General features: G+C 44.3%; 1 protein-coding gene across 4 annotated transcripts in view; it reads right to left on the bottom strand.

The window, feature by feature from the left end:
- ANKRD44 (ankyrin repeat domain 44) overlaps positions 1-7,590 on the bottom strand; it is a 209,311-nt gene extending 201,721 nt beyond the window's left edge. For all 4 annotated transcript variants that reach the window (XM_075000784.1, XM_075000785.1, XM_075000782.1 and 1 more), the window contains exon 1: positions 7,397-7,590. In XM_075000784.1, the coding sequence (XP_074856885.1) occupies positions 7,397-7,423 (27 nt within the window). In that variant the 5' untranslated portion in view covers positions 7,424-7,590. The remainder of the gene's footprint in view (positions 1-7,396) is intronic.
- Between the last annotated feature and the right edge of the window lie 4,473 nt (positions 7,591-12,063).

Below are 12,063 nucleotides of genomic sequence, written 5' to 3'. Positions count from 1 at the left end.
GAGTACATTATTCCTGTCTTAGTTTATCATGACAGCAACATTTTAAAAATCTCAAGCTGTTTTTCACTTCATAATTTATAAAGACGAAAGGGACCACTTTGATCATCTACTCTGACCTGTATACCATAAGCCAAAGGATTTCTCCAGCATTTATTTTTTCAACTAGGGCATATCCTAATTTGGGAAAGTTCTTTTAAAACTTGCTTAATTTTATACAAAAGCATCTCTTAGCTAATTCTAGCTCCTTTCAGACAGAACACGCAAAAAAAAAAAAAAAATCAATTTGTCTCCTTTAATTACTATTGCTTGCTTGATTAGTCATCAAATGTATTATCGTCTGCAATCCTAACAAACTGATTTTCCACCTTTATTGCGATCCCTTCGAATGCAGCCTCTGATTACAACACCTACTTCAGGCGTTGAGCGCATATGGGTGGTCAACACTTTGGAGATGTACATGCTGTTTCCTAGTACAGCTTGAACCTCTCGAATCCAGAACTCTCTCATCTGGTAACATCCATAATCCGGCATGATTTTGGTTAGCTGGGTGACCTCTTATCATGGGTGCGGCCAAATTTCCCTGTGGTCCCACAAAGTTTGTTTGCATCCACCCGTCCTGGCTCTCAGTGTTCTGTGCTGTTATTTAGCTGTAAGTTACCCCTATATGTCTTCTAAGAGCCCTGTAAGCAGTGGAAGCATTAGTAATGTGCTAGAAGATATTGACCTCCTGGGGGGCCCGACAGATTTTCTCATCTGGCACTGGTCAGGCCCCAAGGGTGTTGTACAAGAGAGGTTCAACCTGTAGCAGCTGTTAAACTGAAAGCTTTGGCATCACTTATGAAAGGCTAGAGCAATATGGGCACAGATTGAGTGCAACACTCACTGGCACCTTGAGGGAGGGATAGAATTATACCATGTTGCAGGACACGGGGGCAGCAACCTTCCTCAAAATAAGATACAGAACAAAACACTCAGCCCAATAAGGCCATTATAAACCAGACACTGCATAAGGACAAGCACCAAAACCCTTCAAGTCACAACCACACAAACCAAGGTCAAGAAGGTCAGAGAGAACCTTCCGCACGCTGGACGTTTAACAGGAGAAAAAAATCAGTCAGTGAAGCAAGTACCACGTCACTTAAAGAAACACTATCAGCTTGTAACTGGGCCAGCGTTTGAGGCACGTAGCATTTGAGCCCCTGCGCCCGCCTGCCGAGTTCTGTCATTTTACTGAGACCTGTATCCATTTTTTAAAATGTTTCTCTCCAGCCTACACTTCCCCCTCCCACCCCCGATGGATGTAAGACCCACACACACCATGGTAAACTGGCTACAGAGAGAAGAAAATTAAACTGGGTGCAAAGTGCTGCCAAACACTTGACGTAAACATACAGAAATACTGCCCAGAAAAACAGTCTCCAGTTTATTTTGGTTCAAGTCACCTTATGCGTTCCTTTTAGCTATAGTAGGTAAAATGTTTTCACACAGAATGGTGATTTCAAAGACGATGGTAGCTCTATAGGGACCCACACAGCGGCCCCGTTACTTTTTCAAAATACCATTCAAAACGTTTACGTAGTAAGAGTGCGATTTTGAAATATTTCTGGTATCTTGTTCACACAGGGCTTAAGCTCATGGAAGGACCCTGCAAGGAGCACTGGACATGCACTGCCTCCAGTTCCACACAAGTCAACAGCAAAACTCCCATTCACCTCAATGGTGCAGGATTGTAGAACTAAGTATTATGACCCTTTAGAAAGAGGCTGCCGGGCAGCCCTTTTGTGCAAGTGTTTAAGTTCTCAGTGTTAGGTCGGGTGTACACTAGGGATCAAAGTTGATACCAGATATGCAATTCTAGCCACACTATTAGCGTAGCTAGAATAGATGCATCAGGACTGACTTTGTTCCCGGGTGTTTGCGGGCTCACACCGACATCCCTTACTCTGCGTGCGCATCAGTATGGAATACCAGGGTTGACATCCGAGCCCAGGGAGATCGATTTTGCTGTGACTTCACACATGCATTAAAAAAAAACAAAAACAAAAAAAAACCCACAACCCCCAGAAGACTGATTGCAGTGCACCGACCCCCTCATAAGTATAGGCATACCCTTTGTTTAAAGTATGTTGAGAATATTTGTATATCAAAGAGGGAGTGGTATATTCAGCACATAAACACACGTAGCTGAAGCCAACACTCAGGCACAAAAGGGCTCACACCAATATCTGAAAAACACCCACAAATAGGAGAGAAGCACTTTTTCCCCTTCCCACAATCCCACCACAAACTGACTGGATTAACAGAAGCAAGAGTTTCTGGAGTGAGCTTTACATTCAGAAATAGCATAGTAACATAACTCTTGCTTAAGTGGTGCTAACACAGGCAAAAAACAGACATCCCAATTCCAAATTAATCATAGTCGACTAAGTGCTTCCTCTAAGTTAACAGGATGAAACTTTACCAACTACAGAGACTTTCTTCACTTTTAGTAACAGAGAGGAAGCCGTGTTAGTCTACACACTATCAAATCAAAAAGCAGTCACGTAGCATTTCAAAGACTAGCAAAATAGTTTATTAGGTGAGCTTTCGTGGGACAGACCCATTTCTTCAGACCAGTTTCAGTTTCTTCACTTTTATTACTAGTGCTCTGCAAAGGAGGCCTGTGCTGGTGGTACAGAAATGAGATGGAGGCAGTACCAAGATTTAGTTACTGACAAAATCATTTTCCACAAGCTGCGTAAACTTCGAGTTAACGAAATACTCCTAAGAGTTTCACATTCTCAGTGGAACGCTCCCAGTAAACAGTCACCAGTGTTCTCCACTGAGGAGACTCAGGAAAGATTTACAGCCCATCTCCATCGCTTTCACAAATAACATTTTTTAAAAGTTCCTTGAACACAATGCAATAAATAAACCTCTACAGAAACAGATTCATTAAACATGACAGGGAGAAATTAATAATGGGACTGCCTGTTGCTCATGGGACTACACTTTGGGAGATTTGGGTCTAGAAGAGATCTCTGACTGTCAGCTACTCGGAACAGCAAGAAAATGAGAAAATGCTCAAGAAGATAAAACAACATATTCAGAAAACTATAGCGTAGTCCAAACCACGTAGTTAAAGATCAGCTCACAGGAGAGAGCCAGCCCAGTAACATGTTCTGATGACTGTGACATAAGGGGGAAATGATATGTCGGAAACCTGGAGGGGGTGGGGGGAAAATCAAAAGACACCAATACCACCCTTGTGATTGGACATCCTCGGTCCCTACCTCACAGCAGTACTGAGCTCCCTTTTTCTCCGCCGTCACTCCTACACACACGTCCTGATTTGAGTTGAGTGAACAGAACCCACGTTTGAATGTCTGGGACCACCCGGTTATCAAAACATTAGTTTTTCATTCCTGCTGAACTTCAGGTCATATGCCTATGTTCTTATTATACACAGCCACCCCCACATTGACTATAAAATACTAACCTAAATGGTCAGATCTTAACGTGCCTGGGGTAAAGAGAGAGAATAAAAAGCAGTGACACTTTGTACTGAAATATCACGTTTCATTTGCCGCTCTAAAAGCACTTAAAATTACCAGGCCTCTTGTAACTGGCACACACCATGGGGAAACAAGAAACTGCATGTATGACAACTGGATTATCTGGAACGAATAAGAAAGGCTGTAAGTAGCATTGTCACTCAATACTGCTACATACAAAGATGTCAGCAAAATTGAAACTTTAAGTGTCTAATCACAGTTTAGGGTTTGGTCATTTTATTTAAGCTGACTGCTTTAATCAATCACTCACATACAATAGTTGGAATGGAAGGAAGATAGGTGCTCGAGAATTCTGTTCCCGAGTGAACGAGGGTTGGACATACTTCCTTTGATTAAAGGATTAAAAAGCTACCATGTGGTCTGACTGGTCAACAAGCAATAGCGATCACTCAGAAGTTAGCTCTTGTAACCTGCTTGAACAGAAACAGATAGATGTAATTTTAAACTAAGCTCTCTAACCTACAAAATACCTGAATACAACCAGGACAGCTTATGGCATATACCTATTTTATGGTTCCACCATGACAGAATAGGAACACCTCTCAAATGTTCTAAAATAGCAACATTATCAATCTTCTCCTTTTTTTCTGGCCCTATATGAGAAACAGATTAATTAGTTTATGATGATTTTTGTTGGCCTGCTTTGTTTGCAGGAGTGAGGGGGGGCACACGTGAAGAAAACAAGGAAAACCTGTGTTGGTTTACCCTCATACCAGCATATTGCTTCTTTTGTCTCTTGCTACTAAGTATGTACCACAGAACTGTTACAGAGCTGGAGGAAGACTGTATCTTGCCTTCCTCACCCTTATTGGTCCACCGTTTCATTATTCCAGTGGAAGGCATTGTTAAAAGGATGTTACACTTGCAGCGGAAGCCAAGAAAAGTCTCTCAGGCAAACCAAACAAGCCCTGTGGACAGCTTGATCCAGATTTCTTATTCAGTGCCAAGAGCAGAATACTGGGGTGACAGTCCTGTGTTGCTAAACAGACAAGCTGCTGCATTTTGTACCCGTTGCAGCTGCTACAAGGTGTGGGGCTTCATTACTCAAACAAACTATTTTGCTAGTCTTTAAAGTGCTACTTGACTGCTTTTTGTTTTGATAACAAGGTGTCGTTAAGTGATACTGGTAACCACAAATGCAGGAGTCACAGTGCCAGGAAAACTGTCATGGCTCTCTAGACATGCAGAGCAATGTAGCCTGAAGACCAACTAAGCCTGCAGACACATACCATAAGCAGGGAGGATGTTATAAAGATGCAAGTGCTCCAAAGTGCATTATTCTTCCTACCAGCATCACCTCCATCTTATCAGGACTCAGCCTGAGGCAGTTGCTCTGCACCAAGGTAAGCGCAGTGAGAAAGCTGTGCATGGTGCTGCTTATATTTGCTGTAAAGGAGGATACAAAACCCAGCAGCCCCTGCACATTAGTGATACTTCAGCTCATGTTGCCATGCAAGGCCTCCAACTTGGGGTTTGGGAGGGGAGAAATAACTAATCTTTCAAAAGCCCAGGCCTCCCCCGCCCCACCCCAACACGCACATACTCCCTGTTGCAATATAACCTTCACAACATGCAATTCGCTTGGTTCAAACCACACTTCGGAGCTCTACTACCAGTGATGAAGCAAGACCCTTGTGGAGGAGGTTCAGCAATGGTTTTAAAACCTTTAGGGCTTTCATTCCAAGGATCTCATGAAATACATCATTTCAGATTCAGGTGTGAAGCAGTGAAACACAACACTTCCTTTACCAGCCACGGTGCAAATGCTTTAAATATTAGGCTGCAGCCTAGACTTTCAATTTACAGATCTCATCTGAATCTTCCAGTTTATGAGGCTTGTTCTGTGCACTACAGGGCAGAATAAAGTCTCGTAGTGTGAAACATTTTCTCCATTTGCTGTATGAGCCACATCCAAAGACATGAGCGTATCAGGCGACATGCCGAGAGACTTATGAACACTGCCTTCTGCTGAATTATGGAAATGTGTTTAGGCTACTAAAATTCACCCAGTCATCTGTCAGTGTTTAGTGTACTTTATTATATGTGTAGCTTTTCTTTTTCCTTTCAAAATTCTGTATGAATTGTAAAAGCAAATGCCAGGAAGAGGATTTTTTAAATGGACAGATCCTCTGAAAATACAAAAAAAGAGAGAGGAAGAGACTCTGTGCATACATATGTGGGGGCAGGGCAAGGGGGGCCTGTAACTGCTGATCACCATTTTAAAAGAACAGAAAAGTTTTGGACCTGAAGGACACACACACTGAAGATTATAGGCAGACCAAGTTCATCAGCTATTTTTAGTTGAAGGCAAGCAAATGTGCAACAGTTGTATGTTGATAAATTGGGCTGTGGGAAGCATATCACCTTACTAAGATTTTGAAATGCTTTTGACTATCAATGGCAAGAAGTGATTTAATACAAATTGTAGCTAGTCTATGACTAAATTGAGTATTTTAACATAATTTTCTAATAACTTGCAAACAGTTATGACAACAAAACCAAAAATGCACTCTTTGAACATCAAGACCTAGTAGAAAAATAATTACCATGTATCATAGTAATAAACAGCACTGAATTCTCCAAAGAAGGTTAATAGACCTTAAAGGCCTTTCAGAAATAGCCAATATCCATTTTTTATCCTACCCCTCAGCTTGGAGTATTGTAAAGCTGTGCGTGCTTGACATGAAAGTTGGATGGTATACCAACTCTAACTTACCAATGAGTAAAATGCTCAGAAACGACTGACTATCAGACATTTTTTCCCAAAGAGAACACTAGGTTCATTTAAATTCCAAACATAGGCCCTAATTCTGCAAGCTGCTCCATGCTGGAGATTGGAAAGAGGGGGCCACAGGCAGAATCCCATTGACTTCAGCTTGGATTAACATGGGCACCCACATGGAACCCATTACAAGACTGTGGCTCTCAAACCTGATGGCACATCACAGCTGACTTGAGAGGGAGTTTTAAGTGCACAAGGAATGCAAAAACAGCTCTATCACTTGGCTAAGCAAAACCTAGATAACTTTTTTTCCAAATCACTTTTTTTCCCTGTGAAATAGCCTTTTAAAAGGAAACCTACAGGAAGTTATACCATTCAATACCTTGTTTTAAAATTACTGGTAATCTGAGAATATTCAAACAGCCAATTAACAACCATGCATACAATTGCAAAGTGTATTGTGCATGCAGGGGAAGCACTGAATGAAAACATTCGGTTTAGCAACTAATGAATTCCAGCTCAGGACTAATGAGAAAATGCAACTAGTTAATTAAAAGTAAATGTTCTGTGGAAGATTTTGAATCTGTCTCTTGTCTCCAAGTGACTCTGAAACACACTGGGATCTACCTATTTCGCTGGTTGAAATAAACCCGGGTCTAGGCTGAGCCAGAATGGAGTGCCAGACCAGTAATCTGTGCTGCTCAGTGACGAGCCCTCGACTCCAGGCCCTTTAAAGACCCATCCGGCCCCCCAAGGAGCGCCTCTCTCCTTACCAGTTTGACATGTGCCTGGTTTTCTCCAGGCAATGCAAAACTTGACTGACGGGTAACGCGGTACATTATGAGCCTCGGGGGCAGGAGGGGGCAGCTTTATTAGCTCCCCACACCCTCGTCTTGTGCCCAGCGCAGAAGTGCAGGGGCGGGCGCACGCCGGAACACAAGGGTGCGCGGAGAGGGGTTGTGCTGAGCCCAGGGACAGGATCTGGGCATTGCAGGACCCGGTTCTGCCGCACAACACAACCACCACCGCATCAGGGCTGGAGCTGCCGTTGTCACCGGCGCAGCAGCGCGGCTCCCTTCTTCCCCGGGGCTTTCCTAGGCGGCTGCCCGCGGTCTCCTACCTGGTCGGTGAGTTTGAGGACTGCCATTCTGCCCCGGCGCCGCTCAGGCACATGCAGCTCCGCCGGCGGGAGAGCTCAGCCAGCTTCTGGAGTGGGGGGGCAGGAGAGCGCCAGGCGGCGGTGCCAGGAGACCCGAAACTGACAATCCAGCTGCGCGCTGGGTTCGGAGCCGCCTGCAGCCAGCCCGGCCTGGCTGCCTGATACAGGAAGTGCGGACTGCACAAGCCAAGCTGCCACTGACATCACCCCCTACACACACGCACAGAGCAGCGCCGGGCAAGGACAAGGCTGCCTCCTACCGCTCGCGTCTTCCCCCAGCGCATCTCTCCTCCTCCGCCCGCCCCCTCCCCTACACCAGGCTGCTTCCTGCTGCCGCTCACATCTGGGCTGCGCTCCCCGGCTGCACCGCCCCTCGCCACTACTTCCTTTGTTCCCGTCACAGCCTTGCCCAAACCTCTGCCTTGCCTCCTCGGTCTCTCTCTCTCTCTCCGGCGTGTCGCACTCACTACGTTGAGCTGCCTGGCTGCAGGCGTGAAGCAAGCACTTATCCACCGGCTGCAGAGGAGGGATGGGCAAGGACCAATAGTGGGAGGCCTGGATGAGCCGCCCTCCCCCGCCTCTCTGGGCTGCAGCTGACCCTGGCGCAGTGGAATTCCACCTGCAGACGTAGAATCATAGAATCCCAGGGCTGGAAGGAACCTCCGGAGGTCATGGAGTCCAGCCCTCTACCCAAAGCAGGATCAATCCCACCTAAATCATTTCAGTCAGGACTTTGTCAAGCCGGGGCTAAAAGACCTCTAGGAATGGAGATTCCACCACCTCTCTAGATAACCCTGAGGCCCTCCCTCCCCACAAGTGCCTTGCACATGCTAGAGAACCAGAGTCCCACACTTACCTGTTCCTCCTCAACCCTCCCCTAGCTGGAACACCACAACTAGCTGATTGCTGCAGCGTTCCAGGTCGGGGAAGGTAGGGGACAGAGCACAAAACAGGTGATGTGTTCCCTTAAAAATGTGGGGAACAAGGCATAGGAAGTGTGCCTCCTCCCATACACCTCACACTCTGGGAGATAGGAGTTGACAACATGCCAGAAAGCTGGAGTTCTCAGCATTTAGTTATGTGCATTTTTCTAGAAGTGGACAAGGAGCCAGGAGTGGTATGGTGGGAATGTAAGGGAAGGAGATGGCCCATGAGATGATTTTGCTCATACAAAACATCTTTGGAATGAAAAGATGGGAGAAATGTTATTAATATGAGGGTAATCAGGAGATTTGGCCCTGCCCTGAGAGTTTGCAGTCTTAGACCCCAAATCTGCAAATACTTAGGGCCCAGAGTAACTTCTTGCACATGCATCAGAGGGGTAGCCGTGTTAGTCTGGATCTGTAACAGCAATGAAGGGTACTCTGGCACCTTATAGACCAGGCGTGTCCAACCCGCGGGCCGCATGCGGCCCTGGACAGCTAGTAATGCGGCCCCACAAGATCGTAAACTTTTAACATTATTATGTGATTTATATACATTAACTATAGTATATACTTTATATGCGGCCCAAGACAATTCCTCTTCACTCAATGCGGCCCAGGCAAGACAAAAGGTTGGACACCCATGTTATAGACGAACAGAAAAGTTTTGAGCATGAGCTTTCGTGAGCAAAGACTCGCATCTGATGAAGTGACCAGCATGTGATGAAGTGAGTCTTTGCTCACGAAAGCTCACGCTCAAAACTTTTCTGTCAGTCTTTTAGGTGCCACAGGACCCTTCATTGCTGTTCTTGCACATGATTAGCCCCATTTTTGCCCATTTGCAAGATTAAAGCCTGAAATTTCATAGTCTGCCTTCTGTGGGACTCCAGGCAGGTATGAAGGCTCAGTCACACAGAACCAATCACAGAACCCAGGCTTGAGTTACACAGAAGCCAGGCTAATACCACACAAATGCGTCATGCAGACAACTGAAGTGAGAGCCTGGACTGGGACTCAAGAAATACAATTTATGTTCCCGACAGTCAGTTCTGGCACAGCCTTCCTTAGGCAACCACGTAGCTTGCAGGGAGAGGTTAACTTTACCTGGACTGGTAGTTGACTCTGCCCTTACCCCTTTTATGAATGAAGCCTGAACCTCAGGATATGCAGTTAGAAGTGCCTCCATAGATGTGTCATAGTCAGTGCTGCTTCCCCCAGTTGCATTGGCCTGCTCAGCTACTTCTCTTTTTGCTTCCCTCCTCCAAATGGACTGAAGGAAATCAGGGGAACCATGCGGCCTGGTTGTCTGTTACCTTCTTCCTTGCCTAATCAGTGGCACTGGTAGGTAAAATAAACAAGGAAAAAAGGCAGAGGGGAATCAGGCCCTTCCTTTCTCTCTGACTCGCTTTCCACATCTGGAAAATGGGGATAACATTTCCCTTCCTGAAGCCAGATTTGTGACACTTAATTCTGTAGACATTTATTCACATGGTTAATCTTAACACTGTGAGGACTGGGGCTTTAATTAGAACTTGAGTCTCCTCTCATTAACACTGAAGTAAAACCAGTGCAGTCCAGTTGAAGTCAGTAGAGCTCTGCTGGTGTATTACCAGTATAAGTTAAAGGAGAATAAGGGCCTATTTCTAAACGGTTTTTGTCACTGGACAAAAGGCACTAAATGAGTACAAAGTGTTATTTTTATATTATAGAAAGATACACAATATGTAGATCAAAGTCAGGCTTTGTCATTTTATTATTGTTTTGTTATATCACTTTCTGCAATTATAACATACTTATGGGTATCACATAGAAACAGATAGCCTAAAAATACAAGGAACATTAAAATTTGGACCTCTTTCTACATTCAGATAGTTCTGTATGTAAAGCCAACAGACCTGGAGCCTTGGCAGGGGGATTGAATCTGGGATCTTACTCTGTGTCTAACACCAGATAGGAAGAAGGGGCTTTGGAAAACTGGGGGGTCCTTTTGAAAGGTCCCCTCTCCGCGGGCAGCGCATGATTCGAAAGCCACACTTTCAAATCACTGCGGCCGCCATTATGCTAATGAGGCACTGCATATTTAGGGAAACACCTCATTAGCATCTTTTGAACCCACTCATTAACATGCCCCTTCCAAAAGGAAGGGGCTCATGTAGACACAGCTTTAGAGTTAAAAGCATTTGACTCTACCATGTCAGCTAAAAACCAGTTTCCACTCAGTTTACACTGTAGAACAGCTATCACTTTTCCTTTCTCTGTGCCTCTGGGTTACACATGTAAAACACAGTAGTACAGGTTGAACCTCTCTAATTTGGCACTCTTTCGTCCAGCAATATCAATAATCTGGCATGTTTTAGTTAGCTGGGCAACCACTTATCATGGGTGTGTCCGAGTTACACATGGTCCCGTAGTATTTGTTTAGACACCAGTTCTGTTTTAGTGTTCTGTGCTGTTATTTAGCTGTAATTTACCCCTAAATATCTTCTAAGAGCCCAGTAAGAAGTGGAAGTGTTAATAAGACTGCGAGGCAAATTCTCTCATCCAGCAATGGTCAGTTCCCAAGGGTGCCAAAATAGATATGTTCAACCTGTATCTCTTTTTAGCGAGTGCTTATTGTTCTAATTTTTTGAATAATCCTTCATTAGCAAGCCATAATCATGTGGGCTACAGTGTTCTAAAATGGCCTGATAGCATGCAACTAGGTTACCTGCAATGTTATAACATCTGGGGCCTTCACTACTGCAAACTATATGTTTCACAGTGTTTTTTTTCCTTCAGAAACAATAAAAGCAATACTTGCAACAAAAGAAAACCAGACTGATGAGGAAACAGATGTTAGTTTCAGACTTCCAAGAGGTTACTATAAATGGTGATTTAACGTTAACAAGCAAATGATGAAAGATTTTGATACCGTGCACCTTCTCAACAGTCTTTACAAACATTATCAATCAATGTAAATTGGTTTTAAAAACCCACAACCCTGTAGCTATTAGGAATTTGTGAGTTCTGCTAGGCAATTTTTCTTGAAAAATTCAGCCCCTTATGGTCTTTGTCATGCCAGACTACCTAAAGTAGTGAACTTGCATCAGCAGTTTTGTTCTATGTCAAAGCATATATTAAGAAGGGCCTTTTGCAAGACTGCAATGTTGTCTAATATAGAGCTGGGCCTTTTCTGTATCTCACTGATTCTAACCAGAGCCGCTGTTTTGACAGCCAACTCCCAGACTGTATTGAAATACCCACTTACCACACAGTGGTCAAAAGTAAGCATGTCAAAGAAGCTTCTAGTTGAAAGCAAGCAGAAAAACAGCATTTATTTAAATGAGGATCAGTCACTATTTCCATTAAGAACTCCTATTCTCAGGCATTGAGAACTTCACCACAATATGTTTCTGGCAAGACACCAGAATTAATTGTTTATAACACGTGTGCGTCACTTGGGACAGATGTCTTAGTCATTCTGCATACAGGTGGAGTCTCAGGTCAGAGTGACAATAAAAAAACATATTTGGACATAATGTAGGGCTTAGAAGATGATAACCAGCATTTTGAGGTAGATTAGGAGTCATTGCAGAGCAATCGGAGTGTAATAGGCTGGCTGTCAGAAAGCTGGTACCACAGTTGCATACTACCCTGGCAGTAGCTTCCAAGTGTCCAAAAGGCTTATCAAGTAAAGTGAGATGCAGTAGTTTAGCTGAAAAGTAA

The sequence above is a fragment of the Carettochelys insculpta genome, chromosome 8 (assembly GCF_033958435.1).
Source record: "Carettochelys insculpta isolate YL-2023 chromosome 8, ASM3395843v1, whole genome shotgun sequence".
NCBI lineage: Eukaryota > Metazoa > Chordata > Testudines > Carettochelyidae > Carettochelys > Carettochelys insculpta.
The sequence above is the reverse complement of the archived record's forward strand: the minus strand, read 5'-3'. Positions and strand labels throughout refer to the sequence as shown.